Source organism: Solanum verrucosum, unplaced genomic scaffold (assembly GCF_900185275.1).
Source record: "Solanum verrucosum unplaced genomic scaffold, falcon-dt-bn FXZP01000898.1, whole genome shotgun sequence".
NCBI classification, from domain to species: Eukaryota; Viridiplantae; Streptophyta; class Magnoliopsida; order Solanales; family Solanaceae; genus Solanum; species Solanum verrucosum.
Genome location: NW_026019852.1, coordinates 82436 through 100823, shown reverse-complemented (window position 1 = coordinate 100823; position 18388 = coordinate 82436). Strand labels below are relative to the sequence as shown.

General features: G+C 36.1%; 1 protein-coding gene across 1 annotated transcript; it reads right to left on the bottom strand.

Annotated features, from left to right (window-relative positions):
• Positions 1-15377: 15377 nt before the first annotated feature.
• On the bottom strand, positions 15378-17938 carry LOC125818179 (probable sodium/metabolite cotransporter BASS3, chloroplastic). The gene is made up of 5 exons (XM_049497723.1): positions 17457-17938; positions 17058-17153; positions 16660-16966; positions 16319-16566; positions 15378-15823 (listed from the first exon to the last, which is right to left on the bottom strand). Exons 1-5 carry the CDS (start codon positions 17801-17803, stop codon positions 15580-15582), a joined length of 1242 nt encoding a protein of 413 aa, XP_049353680.1. The 5' UTR covers positions 17804-17938; the 3' UTR covers positions 15378-15579.
• Positions 17939-18388: the final 450 nt, after the last annotated feature.

Sequence of the window (18388 nt, the reverse complement as noted above, 5' to 3'; positions counted from 1 at the left end):
GAATTGATATTTTACAAAAATTTCAACACAACTTCTACGACTACCTTCCTACGGACCGTAGGACCTTGTGGGTTGGCTCGTAAGAACCTGTACCAGTACAATTTCCTGCAACATTCTTCCCACACTCAACTTACCAATTTCTGAGGTGTTACACCTTAGTTGGTGTATCGTGCACTATAAAACACATTCGAGAACCAGGTCCCATGTTCACAGAGTGTCAGTCAACCTGACCTTGGTGTTTGTGAACCTGGTCCTGCATTTTCACCAGGTCATGCATTTATGAAGGGTCAGTCATGTAGACCTCCTAGTTCGTAGACCATATCCCGCATTTGAAAAAAGTCAGACAAGTTTATCTCCACATTTGTGGTCCAAGTCTCGTTTTTGCGGAGACCAAAATGTCTAGTACTTATAAATATATCAGCCCATTTTCAGCATGCGCTTTTCATAAAGGCAAACTCCTTAGGTGATTTTGGAAGATCAATTCTTGACGGTTTTCAGTGGGAATTGCGGAGAACTATCAGAGGATTTTGTGTGCGTATTTTTTGGGTCGATTACTCTCTGTTAAATTTGTAAGTTCTTCCACTTTCCTCTCTTAAATTTCAATTTTGATCACTCTTGAGCCTAAAATTAGTGGGGTAGTTTTTAGGCTTGATTGGTGATCAAATTGTGTCCATTTTTGAGGCAAAAGTTCATTGTGAATTTTTACACGATCTTCAATTACAAAATATTTTATTGCATTGTAGCAATTATTTTGCTTGTTTAGATGTTCTTGTCACTAATTTGATAGTGTGGCATCATTCGGAGATCCTTCGAAGAGAAAAGCTTCTGAATAGAGGTTTGAGTGTTGTTTCACCTTTTAGGTAGGTTATGATTTCTTCTCTTTAGACTTGACTTAGTTAGATTATATAAATAATGACTTGTATTGATCGTTAGGAATGATTTAGAATAAGACTTTAGATTTGCATGATCCTTAGGTTATATTATGGACATTTTCAAGTATTTAGCTTAGCATTTAGTAGGTAAGCCTTAGTTTAGGTTGATCATTAGTTTTGGTCATTGTTATAGAATCCTTAGAATACTTTAGGAGACGTGAAAACTTAGATTTATGCACGTCCATTTGATTTTGTGGCTTGTATCCCTTTTTCATTATTTTCAAGTTACATTGCATTTCTTTGGGCCTGAGGCCACGGACTTAGACTAGCTGAGTCCCAAGTTAGTACAATTGTATAGTGACAGTCGTTTACCCGGTTATTTGTGTGATGTGATTGCTTTAAGAATTGTATGATTGTGTTTTTTGTGAAATCATGCTCACGACATTACTATTTCAACTTGAGGGAAAGGTGTATTTGAAACATGAAAATGGTTTAGAAATGGTCTTCAACTTGTTTTTAGCTCTGATGGAGCGGGATTACTATTTCACTGATGGATTTCAAGTTTTTGAAAAGAAATATACTAGTTTAGAGGTTTTATGCATTACTGAGATTATAACTTTAAACTTGTCAGTTTTTATTGACAAATGATCAACTATTTTGAGAAAAAATTTCTTTTATGAGAAAAATGGGTAAATGAGAAGAGGATTTCTTTAAATATGCAGGTTATTCCACTTTGTAATGAAAAGGTTTTATTTCACTTGATATTGTGAAGTCATGGAATAGTTGTAACATCCGACAATTTGAAATAACTATGAAGAGGCTTAGAATTGGAAATTTTCATTTTTGGAAAGAATTTAAAAATCTGGAAAATTTGGCCGAAGTATGGAAAATAATGAATTTTTGGCCAACTTTGAACAGTTATAACTCCTAGCTCAAGATGATCTAGGTGTGGTTCCAGTTATGGTTGCAAAGTTCGTGGACTGGTCTTTCCAACGCCATCGAGTTTGCTCATTTCTGAGTTCGTATGAGCGAGTTATGCCCTTCGAAAGTTGGGCAGTTGGCAGGGAATCCGTCCGGAAATTGTAAGGGTATTTTGGTCTTTTCCCTAGCCTTGTCTTTGGATATATATTAAGGTGTAAGACTTATTTTTGATCAGTTTTTGCCTTTTTAAAAAGAGTAAGAGTTAGGGTTCTTGAGAGAAAAGGAGAGAAAGGAGAAGAAGAAGCAAACTTCGTAAAGATCGTTGTGGTTTTCTTCGGGGGTGATCCCTATTAAGGTATGTGAGTTCATAGTTTTGGGTTGGTTCTTTCCCCCACATGCCAAGCTCGTTTAATTTCGAGAAAAGATTGAATATGTTTGTTGAAGTTGTTGGTTGTAATTGTTGAAGTTGTAGTTGTGTTGTGGGGAAGTTCTTGTTGGTTTGGTGTATGTTTCGGGTGGTGTTTCTGAGTTGAATCTATTGCATGTTGAGAGGTTTATGATTTTAAGTGTTTGGGGTTGGAAACTTTGATGTGTAGAAGGCTTAGAGTTGGAGAAAAGTCAGTTTTCGGGGAAAAAGGGTGGGGCGTCGCGCCTGTCAGCGCGCCCCAAGAGGAGCTCTGAACTTTTCCCCTTGGGGCGGCGCGCCCATCAGAGCGCCAGCAGGCTTCCTCTGAAGTTTTTGGTTTGGCGCTCCGCGCCTCACAGAGCGCCAAGAGCGCCAAGTTTTCCCATTCTTTCCCCACTTTCTCATGCATGTTCGTAGGTATTGTACATATGTTCCCTAGTTGTTTCCAACTCCCCAAAGTATGTTTAAACGTCAAGAATTCATCTATATCATGTGATCAAACACCTTGAATCCATAAATCCAATTCAAGAAGAGTTAGTTTCCAAGTCAAGTGAAGTTAAGAGTTAAGCTTGGAAGTTAAGAAGCAAGTCAAGCAAGTTTTTAAAGTTATTCAAGAGTCTTTATTGAATGTTTTAACTTCATTTTAAGGCTCAAGTTTCAAGTCAAGTTAAGTCAAGAGTTTCAAGTTAAGTTAAGAGTTTCAAGTTAAGTCAAGAGTTTAAAGTTGAGTTCATTTCTCAAAAGTTATTAGGGAACTATGTATTCCCAAAGAAGTTTCTAAATGTTTTTACATTTGAGTAAGAAAGGAACTATGATTCCAAGTGAGCCTTTGGGCTAGTTTTCAAGAAAAAGGAACATTGTTTCCAAGTGAGCCTTCGGGCAAAGTTTTGAGTAATTATCTCAAATAAAGAAAGATGTGTTTAAAACACTTATGAGCTAAGTATTTTTCGGAGTAGTCTTGAGCACCGAACTGGGGACACGAGTTCATATTAACTCAACTCTCCATAAGAACCATGCGCCAACATGGGAGTTAACGGGTCATACTTTTTAGATGAATCCGTAAGATTAAGCTAGTGGATCCACTTAGTAAAGTTAGCTTCCTATATCATGGCAAGGTATAGGATGGTCCTTGGGCAACGTGAGGTAAAACGTTGTATCACCACTAGGGCTCATAGTGGTGATTGTCGGTTGAAAGAGTCTTCCACTAAAGTTATATTACTTTTATATAAGTAAAGTTGAGTTTGTTATTGTTTTATCTTTAACAAGCTAAGTTGTTTACACTATTTTACAAGCTTTATATATTGCATGTATCTTATTACTTTATATATTGAGTTCAGTTATTCATGAGTTGAACAGAGCCAAGGTAAGAGTTCCTTTGTACTCCTTCCAAGCTTAAGTTGTGGTTTAGCTTTCCAGCTCGCATACTCGTACATTCAATGTACTGATGCCAGTTGGCCTGCATCTTATTATGATGCAGACACAGGTACCCAAGGCCAGCAGCCGGTTCGCCGTTGATCCAGTTGAGTACTTCCGAGTCAGTGGTGAGCCTCTTTACATTCCGGAGGACTCGATTATTTTGTTCTCTCAAGTTTATTAGGATGTCGTGGGGTCTGTCCCAACATCCATCTCAGTATTTTAGAGGCTTCATAGACAGTCAGTCAGTTGGTTTGGAGTCTCTCATCTATGTATATATGTAAATATTCTATTTTGGGACTCGAGTTGCCTTTTTGGCCAGATTTTTATCAGTTAGGTTGTTTTATAACCTTGCATTACATTGAGTTGCTGTTGAGTTAAGTTTCCGCTGAGTTAAGAAAGCCAGGCCAAGGGTTCTCTTGGGGGCCATCAATGGTCTTCGAGTGCCGGCCACGTCCAGGGTGTAGGCTCTGGGCGTGACAATAGTTCCTTGTTGCACTACATGCATACTACATATGATGATATGCTCAAGCGGCCCACAAAATGAATTTCATCACAACCCAGACCGTCGTGAGTGGCACCCACACTAAACCACCTGATGGAAGAACCAACAACTAACACAAACTAACCTAAATTACCAATTAATTTAACCAAGTTCATCATAATAAAAGTAAGAAAAAAATTCAAATAATTAAGGATTGAATCCCTATAAACTCAATGAATAGTCAAAACAGTTCATAATTAAAGAATTAAGCCCCTCTAAGCTCAACCTAATAAACAAAACAATTATGTAGAAATAAACCCCTAAAAATTGAAAGTCGTGGTACAAAAACTCTAATGTCTAAATAAAAGGTATGCAACCCCGAAGTTTACACAATAACCAAATCTAAGAATTTCTTAGTCAAGAAAGATGGACAAGAAGAAACGAAGAATCCATGGCAACCTCAAAGAACAACTCACCTTTTGATTCGAAGTCAGACGTCCTTTAAATGAGGTCTTGGTTCAGCCGCTAAAAGATGTCGTGTACTCATTAAAGAAAAGAACAGGTGCAATATCAGTTCACAAACCTTAGTGTACTGGTAGGATCATATGGTCAGTCCAAGATATGAATTTAAACAGCTTACGACAATACAGTTACAAAAAAAACACATAAAATTTATCAATGCATATGGACTCCCTATCACATATCATGAAACAAAAAATACCTGGATTCATGTCCAACATGATCACAACTGCAATGTCGGTCCTCTCATGGAATCATAAACACAAACCTGTCCTCTCATGGACCAAAAGTCAAACTCTTAGTGTACCAATGTGATACCCGAGCCATCCATAGCTAGTGTACTGGCGTGTTATCCGAGTCAACAATTTATGGATATCCCCATACTAGGTGTGGTACCCAAGCCAATTGTTAGTATATACGAGGTATGGTATCTGAGCCAATCATGACGATATTCTATACGAGGCATGGTACCCGAGCCAACAAGAAAATAGGGAAAATCATGCACAATCACAAATAACATGAACAATAATACTTGAAACCATAAGTCAGAACCAGTTCATGCATAAGATTATCAACATGATTACATTTTGTATGTTTCCCTAACGAGCATTTTACAGTGATACTATAAAGTTGTAGACATACATACATACATAAACCGAAAACATACGATCATCACCTATCTTGAATCAAGCCTCTTTAAAACTCTAAAAAAAATGGAGTTTTCCCTTTTTGAAGTACCTTGGCTACTTCTTGGTCTAAAACAAATAATAAAAGAAACAACGAATCAACAATGGCCAAATTATACTAGGATTTTACTTTATTCCTAACTCAAGCCAATTAATTATCTACTTCCCCCACTTAGGGATTTTCCCACCATGAAATCATGTCAAACCCCTCCCCTAAAGAGTAATATCTTAGATTCTACGGGACAAGAGTCAATGTACGAGGTTGGGGAATAATAATCTTACCTTTACTAATGAATTCCATGGAAATTGAGGTGCAAAAAACCCTAGATTTTCCCTCCCAATTCCAAGAACAGAAGTGTAGAAAATTTAAGGGTTTGGGCTTGTTTCTTCTTAAAATCCCATATTTCCCCACTATAGGGCCCAACCCGCTATAGTGACCCCTCTTTATCAGTCTGCACACTCATCTATAGCGGCTTGAGCCTAGAAATAGTGGAGTATGCTAACTTCATAGGCTCAAAAATCACTGAATGTCCTATTTTTCACAGCGTACCTCCTTCCCTTGATGTCATGAACTATCCCTTTCATGCCGAATTCAATTGCGTGAGTTCTACTCACTCGAATTTGATTCTTTGGAGCCCTATATGTTCCTTAATGTCTTGGAAACCAGAATATCTCAAACAAGCCGAAATATTACACCTCACCCATTCCAAGATAGCCCTTGACCACACCAAGCCCAAATTCCACCTGACACTAGCCTAGCCTAAAAAAATTTAGTCACTACCTAGAAAGTTCTTTGGGCCAAAATTATATTACTATTTGCCTACTCATAATGACTGAGATGGGTCATTACAACAGATAAAAATTACCCATCACACGTCTTGACCCCAAGAATGAATTGGATTGAAACGACTTTCCTATTGAAGTCCTTTGTTTTAATTTCTGGATGCACGGAATCTCCATAGCCAATTTTCCATTTTTGATAGAAGGTGCAGAGTGATCAAACAAGGAAAATGGGCTAGAATAGAAAATAGGGTAGTACCTAAATCCTTGAACAAGAGAAAATACTTGTCTCACATGTCTCATTTTGTTTTCCAAGTATTGTCCTCAATCGAATGATGTTTCCACTGAACATTTACTGATTTGTTCTTCTTTGTCCTCAACTTCTGAACATCCCGATCAAGAATTGCAACCGGTTCCTCTTCATACTACATGTACTTGTCTAACATAATTGAGTTCCATTTAGGGTGTGTTTGGTATGAAGGAAAATGTTTTCCATGGAAAATGTTTTCCTAGAAAATGTTTTCCTGGAAAACAAGTTGATTTTTGACTTATTTTCTCATGTTTGGTTGGTGAGTAGAAAATATTTTCCGGAAAAGATTTTTAGTGTTTGACTTATGAATGAAAAATATTTTTGAGAAATATCTTTTATTTTAACTAGAGTAGAAAATAATTTTTGAAATTGAAAATATTTTTTAAAAACAAACTTAAATTTTTTTTGGGGAGTGGGGGGTGGGGGCTGGTAGGGGGTGGGTAGGGTGGGTGGGGTGGGGGGGTCGTGGGTTGGGGTGAAAAAATAAAATTTTGAAGTTGAAAGTTTTTTAAAAATGAACTTAAATTTTTTTTGGGGGGTGGGGGCTGGTAGGGGGTGGGTGGGGTGGGTGGGGGGGGTTGTGGGTTGGGGTGAAAAATAAAATTTTGAAGTTGAAAGTTTTTTAAAAATGAACTTAAATTTTTTTTTGGAGGGTGCGGGGGTGCTGGTAGGGGGTGGGTGGGGTGCCGGGGAGTGGGTAGGGGTGAAAAAAATTAAATTTTGAAATTGAAAATATTTTGAAAAACAAACTTAAAAATTATTTTTTGGGGTGGGGGGGCTGGTAGGGGGTGGGTGGGGTGCCGGGGGTTGGGTAGGGGTGAAAAAAATTAAATTTTGAAATTGAAAATATTTTTGAAAAACAAACTTAAAAATTATTTTTTGGGGTGGGGGGGCTGGTAGGGGGTGGGTGGGTGGGGGTCGAGGGTAGGGATGAAAAAATGAAATTTTGAATTGAAAGTATTTTTTAAAAACAAACTTAAAATTATTTTTTTTTGGGGGGGGGGGGTGGGGGGCTGGTAGGGGGTGGGTGCGTGGGGGGATCGAGGATAGGGGTGAAAAAAATAAATTTTGAAGTTGGAAGAGAGGTTTGGAAAATGTTTTCCTTAAGTTTTGTAGGGAAGTCATTTTCCTTAAATTTGAGGAAAATGAGTTGATTTGGAAAACATTTTCCAAAACATTTAACCCTACCAAACATGAGAAAATTGGAAAACATTTTCCGGAAAATGTTTTCCTTCATACCAAACACAACCTTAATGATATAATCTCCATAAAAACTAGGTTAACTCAAGAAAAATTGGGTGACAGTGCTAACTTATTAGCCATTGTCCCCATACCATCAAGAATCTCAAACGTACCAATGTAGCGAGGACTAAGCTTACCCTTCTTAAAAAACCTCATTACTCCCTTCATATGAGACACCTTTAATAGAACATTATCACCCACTTGAAATAACATGACCATTACCTTGTGATATGCATACTTCTTCTGCCTACTCTGAGTTGCCATCAACTTATCCTGAATTCTCCTCACCCTTTCCAGAGCTTCCCTACCAAATTAATACCTAAGGGGTTGTTTGGTTTGAATACAAGTTATGATGGGATTAGTTATGCTGGGATAAGTTATACTGGAATAAGTTATGATGAGATTAATTATGTTGTGATTAGTTTTTATTGCTTGTTTGGTTTGTCATATTCAAATTTATATTCATTGCATAATTTCTAAGAATAAGTTGTTTGTGTACAAAAATACCCTCCACCTTATTTAGTTTTTTTACATTTTCTTTGCAAGTTTTAGTTATTCATTCTTAAAATAAATTTTTCCATCTTATTTAGCTTAAATATTTTTGGGTGTGCATTTCCATGATTGTGCCGTGTGTTTTTAAAATTAAACTTTCATCTTATTTAACTTAAAAATAAATCTTTCATCTTTTTTAGCTTAAAAATCAACTTTCCATCTTGTTTAGCTTATTTCCATCTTATTTAGCTTAAAAATAAAACTTTCATCTTATTTAGTTTAAAATAAAATTCCATCTTACTTAGCTTAAAAATAAAACTTTCATTTTAAGTTTATTAAAAGTAGAAGAAATTTTACTATTAAAGTTATCTACATTTTAAAGTTATCTAAATTTTAATTGATATATAGAATGAAAATTTTAAGTGAGTAATAAACTAATTAATTAAAAATATGTAATTTATTGGTGGAGTGAACATTTTGAGAGAAATCAAAATATAAATAAACATAAGAATTAGACAAATAAATTCAACTTATAATATATTCATAAACAAAATTTTTATTTATAAATTGTAATTTTTTAATAGAAAAATATATTATCATAAGAATAACAAATAATTAAGGTTGTGAATGTTATTATAAATGTTGTTAAAAATTATGTTAATATACGTGAATGTAAAGTGGTGTATAAAAGTGGGGTTTAAGGGGAGTATTTTTGTTATTTTACCTACTTTATCCTGCGATTATTATTCCACCCCAGGAGGGATAACTTATCATAGGACTAATTGTTAATCCTGAGATAAGTTATCCCACCCTTTGCAACCAAACAACAGATTAAAAGTCACTTAAAAATTATCACTGGATTAAATCCTCTTATCCATCACACCAAACGACCCCTAAAAGTTTCACATCACTAGTCTCAAACCACCCTATAGGAGATCTACATCCCCTCTCATAAAATCCCTCAAACGGTGCCATATCACTACAGGAGTGATATCTATCATTGTAGAAGAACTCACATAAGGGTGAGAATTGATCTCACTGACCCCTAAAATCAATCACAAACGCTCTTACCGTATCTTACAATACCTTAATAGTCCTATATGACTACCCATAAGTCTTTGGATGGAAGTTTGTACTGAATATGAGTTAGGTGTGCAATGTTTCATACAACTTTCTCCAAAACTTTGAAGTAAACTGAGTGTCACTGTCTGAAATGATAAAACTGGGACACCTTATGCAACCTTACTAATGTCGTCCAACTATTGAGATTTGCAATCCACTATGACTGAAATGAAATTGGTTGATTTATTAAACCTATCAACAATGACCCAAATCGAATCATACCTTCCCGAGGTCTTAGGTAGTCCCACAATGAAATCCATAGCTATCATTTCCCACTTCCATTCAGGAATAGACAATCTCTAAAGCAAACTTGTAAGCCTTTGATGTTCATACTTTACCTATTGAAAATTCTGACATTTAGAAATATACTCAACAATGCCTTTCTTCATCCCAGACCACCAATAAAGTAGCCTTAAATACCAATAAATCTTGGTTACACTCGGATGAATAAAGTACCAGAAACCATGAGACTCTACCAACACACTTTGGATCAAGTCACAAACTCGAGGAACACAAATCCTTCCTCTAAAACTTAGCACACCATCTGCATCAAGAGTGGCATATAGGGTTTCCCCAGACACCACCTTACTTTTGAGCTTAATCAATTCCACATCCTCAAATTTCTTAGCCTTGATTTCCTCTATGAAGGTGGGATTAACCTCAATACTGGCTAACACTCCACCTTTTCAGAGATACCCAATTGTATGAACTTAGACTCCAAAGTCTAAATTTCCCTAGCCAAGGGTCGCTTAGGCACTCCTAAACAAGCCAAACTGCCTGATCTTGGATATATTTATATGCTCATTTACTATGTTTTACCCGCATGTGCCTTGTGTTTTAAGAATGTTCTTTATGTTATTTTCTATGTTGTTGAGTAATATTGTGATGATTTTACACAAAGAAATGTGATTGGCTAATTCAGGAGTTTTGAAGGGAAATTGAGAACATGGGAGCAGAACAAAAAAGGAAAGCATGGATGAAACTCAAAGGATCACGCGACAGAATGCATGAAGGATGACTAAGTTGCGGCGCACTGGTGGCGCGTCATCCCAGGATCTGAACTACTTGAGCCTTCATCTTGGTGCACTACAAGAGTGCCAATCCAGGGGCAAAACAACAGAAGCCCCAACGCTAGCGCACTACAAGCATGCTGCGTTATAGTGAAAACTCCTGGGGGACTCTACCTCAAGGAAAATTCCAAGATTTTTGGATTCCAAAACCAACATGGAGAAGAGAATAATTACCCAAATCTTATAAATAGAACCTTAATCCTCTTTTTTTAGGGTTACTTCTTCTTTTTCAAGTGCAAGAACAAGGGACAAGAATTCATCTTAAGTTCCTTTTCTTCTACTTTATTTTAGTCCTGAATTTCATGAATACAATTAACTTTATGTTTTTTATTACCATGAATATCTAAGAACACTTGTTCTGGGGATGCGATTATGAATGATTGTTGAACATTGATTTTATGAATTAAAGTGATTATCGTATAAACTATTCTTGTATTTTTGAATTAGTATTTTAATGCTTGATCACCATAAGAATAAATATATTATCTACTTTTGAACTCGAGAGAGGAATAGAGAGATAAAACGTAGAATACAAGAAGCATGATCTTTTCTTGTCTATCACTAGAATTGATTTGTGTTTAGGATAGAGATATACCTAAGTGTTGTGCTTGGTTATGAAATTAGATAATATCTTTAATACTCATTAGTTGATTCAATCTATCCCCTCTCAATGGCTAGTTGGACTGTTAACTAGGGTAGGTGATTAGAGGTCGAGAGATCATAACCATAAAATTAACCTTGTAAATCACTAATTTATAACCATATGAAATCCATGAAAGATATGTGGAGAATGAATTCCTAAGTCGTTGTAGCCGTGGAATAGTCTAAGAATATTCAAGGCAGGTTGATGAAGTAAAGTGCAAACGGCAATTCACCGAAGTAGTTGGGTGAAGTCAAAATTCCATCGCCTAAGGTAACAGAAAGTTGGATCAAAGTGAAGGCTAAAATGGGCGAACAAAGGTGGTCATCGATGACTCTCTAAACGTGAAAGACATACTCAATTGAGTTTGTCGGGTGATGTTTAAACTCCTGAAGTCTGAATCCAAGAAAGGACGAGCTGAAGAATAAGACACTGATCCACTGATCAAGTAGGCGAGTCCAACTAATGTCACCGATCAGGTCATGCATGGGATCTTAGACTAATTTTTAGTGAAATTATAAATAGCCCAAAGGAGAGAGAAAATGAAGGGATAATCTTTTGATTTTATTTTTCAACTCTAGAAAATAGACTTTTGAATATCTAAGTTAATTAAGACTTTACCTTTCTCATATCTCCTTAGTTTTGGGGTTTTGAATAATTTTGTTTTTTGACAATTGAGGTTTCAATTCAAAGTGGGTATTGCAAATTATTGTTGATTTATCAACACTTTGATGGTTGAAAGTATAATTGGTATAATTTCTTTCACTTTTATGATGCTTGGCTAAAACCCCAATTTTAAGGGTGTGATTATGGAGTTGGGTGTTAACTAATTTAGTGGGTTTAGTGTCTTGCTCTACTTTTCTGCTAGTTATTCATGGATGTGAATGATTCAACATGTGCTCAATTTATGGGTCAAGGTTGCAAACTTAGTCTTAGCTTAGATCTTTGATTGATGCTCGAAAGAGATTAATTTGAGTGGGTCATTGGCTTAATACTTGCAAATTGGATTTGACTGTTGTAGTTTGTTCGAAAGAGAAATTGTAGTTTCATTTCTAATTTTCAAATCTAATTGAAAGAGAGATTTTATAAGGTATTGGATTAATTTGTATCTTCACGTGGATGAGACCGAAAAGAGAGTATGTGATATGACACATTGAGATCAAAAGAACATTTGTGTCATTTATGATTACCCAGCCTATCCATGATTGTCTAGCATTGTTGAGCAAGCATTTGTATCCCGTATTTGAGGTTGACACCAACTCCCACACCCCTAGATCGTCTTCTACTTGCTTAAACCATGTTTTATTTGAATCGTGATAATTGATTTCAAACTCTTATTTGAAATTTGGTGGAATCATCCACTCATTTGTCCTAATTGCTACAATAGATTAGTTTGCATCTTAATTTTCTTATTGAATTCTTTGATTTAGATCACACCCAGTGGGATTCGACCCCGACTCAATTGCTGGGTATTTATATTGCTAGCGATTGCTTACTCATTTGATTGTTTTATGAGTAGTTTGAGCGTTATCAATTTACTACCTAATGTCCAATCGGGACATAACCTACGGGATCACAACCTAGGTAATCGCCACTATTCTGACTCGGTGCTAAGTAAACTCCAACATAAAACATGCATAATCATATTCATAATCTTTGAAACGATAGGTACCTTGTAATATTGAACCATTCATACATAATCTCATAATCATAAGAATAACTCCATTATTTCATGATTTTAACATACTCATAACAAGCACTTTAATTAAAAGTATCTAAATCATGATATTTATTTATAATGGAGGGTATTTCAATCAAAAGCCTCATCTTTTCATATAAAATTGATGACACTTCAATCGAAATCCTTGAATCATAAAATCATTCATAACATAATGCATGATATCAACATAGCTTGAATCATAATCATAAAATACTTACATAGAATTAGTTCATGAAAATATTACATTTTTATCAAATCAGGCATAATAAGATCAATCATGATTAATAAACTTAAAATCATTTGAACCCAAGAGAAAATCATGAAAATCCTAGAATTTGGGCATGGATCACAAAGTGAAAGTGAAATTTTTGGTATATTTGTGACTCAATGGATGAAGAAGGACTCATTGATGAAGTTCTCACATACCTTGATGAATCCCTAATTCGAAATCTTCAATGGAGACTTGCAATTCTTGGAACCCTAGCTTTTCTAGAGAAGAAGACTTGAGAGAGTATTTGGAGTTTGAGAGAGAATGAGAGGGAATGGGGAGGGGGTTAGGGTCTTATAATCAGTTATAGTCCTTTAAACTAGGCCTAAAACGATATAGTATAGGAATTAAAAAAGTAGGAAAAAATATGAATAACTCTGAAGTAAAATTGTCGGACTACCTTCAAGAACAACTCCTACGGTCCGTACTTCGCTCTATGGACCGTACTAGCCACTCATGGATCTCAAGTACTGAAAGTCTTATTTCCCTAATGAAAACCATGAAGAACTACCATGACTCGTTGTCCACTATATGACCCGTACATGCCATCCGTAGAACCTCAAGTACTGAAATCCCAACTTTCTGAAGTTCAAGTCCACGAGTCCCAACTACAACCCGTCTTCCTTTTTACGGCCCGTACTAGCCATTCGTGTATAAGTTATTGAAACTCAAATTTTTTAAGTGTTACCCATGATTCACTCCCACGAACTGTGGAACCAACTACTGCCCGTACATGGGTCTCATGAAACACTACACCAACAATTTTTCTGCAACCTTCTAACTTCAAACTGACTTTACACTTTCGAGGTGTTACACTCCCCCTCTCCAGTGGTAAAATATACGAGGGTTACTTCAAAATTCTCCTAGACTGCTCCAAGCTTGGGACAATGCAGAGGGGATTCCAACGCAAATAAGGTACAAATTCATGAATTCCGAGAATACTTCCATCAGGATTCGACCCCTTGAAGTCAGAAGTTCGTGTTCAAAGTTTCACAATAGTTGCTTAGTGTCCAAGTAAACTAGACTTATATGAGTAGTTAGATCCATTTTGGAATGCATAATACTTGTATATTGATAAGAGAGTTCATGTTTAGGTCTTTGGACACGGAGTTCACATAATTAAATACATTGAATTTTGTTGTTTTGGTAAGGCACTTGGTTAGTAATGTTGGCCTTATGACTGTTGTTGGATGTTGTTCTGAGGGGTGTTAACATATGGGTAATTGGACCATGAGCAAGAAATTGTATAGGAAGGGTCACTTCAAATAGGTGATGGTTGAATTGAGTTCCAATCTACATTATGTGTGGACGTTAACTATTTCTGTAGTATAGCTTGTACAATATGTGATTACAAAGAAAAAATGGATGAATATGAAATAATATCTTTTTTGAATCTCATACAATGACTTGTCTTAATTTCTTATGGCCTTAAAAGTTAATTTGTGATTGTGTGTTGTTGTGATTATCAATTGGCTTGGGTACCACGCCTGATATAGATTATCGATTGGCTTGAGTACCACGCTTGATACAAATTATGATACAGTGGAATGAGGTAGGGAAGTTTGGTGATAGGTTGCATGAGTTCAAAGGTAGTATTATTTGGTAGTAAATGTTGTGGTTGAAGGATTAGAGTAGTATAGCTTCAAGTTGTATGTTCTTTTGAATACTTGCATGATATTATGTGGCAGATTGGGGTCAACCGATGATACCTACTAGTACGCGTTGTTTGTATTGATACTACTCTCATTATGTCACTTGACAAAGTCTAGTAGCAAGATCAGTGATGTTTTCTAAGGTGAAGCGATGATAATCTCCGACAACTTCTACTTGACTAGTCCTCTTTCCATATGGTGGGAGCTATTGGGAGCTATATCCTATTTTGACTTTTGGTGTTCTTTTAGAAGCTCTTATACCTATTTAAACTAGTTCCTAGGGAAAGTTTCGCATGTTTTAAGAGTCATTCTTAATTTTCCAAGACTGAGAGTAATTATGTACTTAAATAAGGTGATAAATTGATGTTTGTTTACTTCCACGTTAATAGTTTTAAATCAGATGGTAAGGATTCTCCTATAGTCTAGATTTTAAGAAAAAATATTTTGTCCCGCCCTGCCCTGCCCTGTCCTCATTGCCATCCCTATTCCCTTTCATGCTTCTCTCTTATAACTGTTGAATCCATTCCCGACTTCTTTTCTTGCCCAACCTCATAGCTAGCAAGTATACGTCTTGAAAGTGTATATTTATGTTTTTTCTTTATGCTTCGTTTTGTAGCCTGAAATGAACTGATCCCTAGTCTCCTTAAAAAGAGGAACATATTCGTATTTTATTTTTTAATTGTAATTGTATTTTCAACTATCCGTTTAGGCAAGCTACACTTAAATACTATACATTATAATTGTATAAGAAGAACTGTACAAGCAGCCATCAGCTTCAAGCCCTTCATTTTACAAGTTACAATACTATCTCATCTACCTCTTTATCAGCTTTCATACATACTTTCGAAGGTCATTGTAGTATATATATTATATGCCCCCATCTCATTTAACCATTCTACTGCATTTAAGTTAATTTGCCTAATCCTGAAAGGACATCTACCTTTCTACTAAGTATCCTACTCTCTATATACCAATCTCTAGCTTATGGTGAAGGCTTGATAGTCGAAGCAGTTGGTGGAAACAGAATGGATGGAATGTCCCTGATCCGGTATCCACTGCCCCAGAATGAGGCAAGACAAAGGCCCATTATAGCCATTGCAACAACAGAACATGCAGGTGGTACAGCTTGACTGCTTCCAAGGAATTGAGTTGCAAGTAGCCCCGCCAGTGTAGAACTCTGCATTCCTGTGCATAAAGAAATCGTCCTGCACACTTCTTCTTCAAACCTGCCATTGTACATGCAATGAGAGCAGAGTAGATGAAAACGAACACCATCAGTTCTCTTCAAGCCCACAGACGGCAACAAATTGAAGCAATTAAAGATGGTATTTCAGAAGCAAGAGTTGAACATTATTAACTTTCCGAGTAAAAAATATAATTTTCTTATGAGTGAAGAATCAACATATGATATTTAACCACCCATTAAACGACATATATTCAACCCAAAATTGGACAGGTCAATTAATGTGAATGCCCATAGTAGCAATTTGACAAGGCTCTTGCACCACTATGATGGAACGGAGTTTGGATAGTTCATTTTAAGTGAAATCAGAAATACTTTCTTCTGATGCAGTAGATGGTACATTGATGAGTATAACATAATCTAACAACAGGAAAGCAATCATCAACATGACGGAAAATGTGTCACAAGTACGGTGCTTGAATAACAAATGCATTTCATCACATAAATCAGGTGCATCTACAAGAGACTAGCCAATTACCTCAGAGTTGGAAGTTTCGAGAGCCAATAACCCACTGCAAATGCCATTGCATGAAACGTCAGTACTGGAGCGATCAATTTTGCACCCTCAGCAGAAAGAATCTGAGCGCGATTGATTGCAAGAGGGCTGCCAATACACAGTGAAGTACAAATCATGGCAACAAATGGCATCACAGGTTGAATAACAGATACCACTGGTTTTGCATAGGTGTTCAGCACTAAGCCAAGAGCGACGGGGAGAAGAACGACCTGCAAAGACAGTAAATGCATATGGACTGTACTGTTTGACATACTACAATTCTGATAATTATCAAGAAGCAATAGTGTTGGGGCATCTGATACCTGCAAGATTGACTTTGCCATTGCAACTGCATCAACTGGAACGACTGAACCAATAAGAAGGCCAGTTAAAAGTGGAGTAACAAGAACTGAAGCAATGGTACTTGAACTGGTCAAGAGAATACTGAATGCCACATCACTTTTGCTCAAGAAGCTGGCATAACTTGATAATTGTGCCCCTGCAACACAAGACATAAGGACAAAACCAGCGTAGAACATTGGAGGCATCCCAAATGCCTGTGCTACCAGCAAGCCAAGAGCTGGCTTCAGGACATATTGAGCAACGAATCCAACTGATAAGGGCAAAGGTCTGCAATCAACAAAGGTCAAAAGCTTTACAACCAAAAAATCCAACTACTTTACCAGTGATCAGGTCCATAAAACTAGTAAATTGGGCTTACCTTTTAATCGCAAGAGCAAAATCATCAATAGAAAGTCTAATACCAATTGATAACATGATTCCTCCAAGTGCAGGAGCATACAATTCTTTAGACACCCTGCATATTCCTCTATCACTTATACAAGACAACAATATACAAATGTTGTAGTAACTAAATTCACAAAAACAAAAGACTATACCCATAAGCTATAGTTAAAGTGAAGGGAATTTGCTTACCTACATGATATCAGTACTCCTGAACCCGAAAAACATATGTAGAACTAAATTCGATTTAAATAGCAATTGTGTTCAAATTAAACCGGAAATTTGTGATTTCTTAACAAAGATAAATTATTGAAGGTAACGAATTTAGAATAGCAAGAGTTTAGAGTTGAAGTTGGGCAACAGAAGATATGGTTACCATGTGAAAGTTGAAGGGTGAGAAAGAGCAGCAACAGCAGTAAGGGCCACAACAAAAGGAAGCAATGCAGAAAGTGCTTGTGAATAATCCACCTTTTCTTCATCTTCTGCTACATAAAAGCTCTTCGGATTAGCACCAAACGACAGTAACGACAAGTTGCCTTCCCGTCTGTGCAAACCCACTCTCCCAGTTAACGGAGACGAAGTCGAACATGCAACAGCGCCACCATTAAACCCTTTTAGAACTGGATACCTTATAAAAAAAGTAGTCTTACTCTGTAAAATTGAATTGGGGATAGAAATAAAAGGTTTTGGGTACTTAACGGATAAAAATGGAGTTGTTGACATTCTGAGAATGAAAGAATTATCTCTCCAGTGAGTATAATTAATCCCGATCGCCGGAAAAAATTGACTGCTTTTCCGGCGAGGAGGGGAAAAAAAGGAGAGGAGGAGCAAAGCGCTGAAGAGATGACAAGAGAGTTTTATACAGGAAAACTTTTTTATGGTGTTTACGCTCATGTAAACTTCTCTTTCTTTTTGTCTTTTTTCTCTTTTTCGAGATGTTTTGTACGGTTGTAGATACTACTCGTTTTATTTCGTATTAATTAAATTTTTGAACTTTTTTTTTATTATTCAAAATAATTTATTTATTTAAAGTTCAAGATGGACGTTTGATACTTTTTTTTATATTTGTCCTTTTATTTATTAAAATTTTATATTTTCTAACTAAAGGTAATAGTAAAAAATATGATATAAATTATGTCCTTAAATATTTTTTTAATATATGTGCATTATCTCACGAATTCAGTTAATATGAAAAAAATGACCAAAAGGGTCTATAATGTAAGAGTATTGCTTTATTTTGATTCTTAATATATTTCACTTGATTAAATGATCCTTAAAGTATAATAAAAGTAGTAATTATTTTGGTGA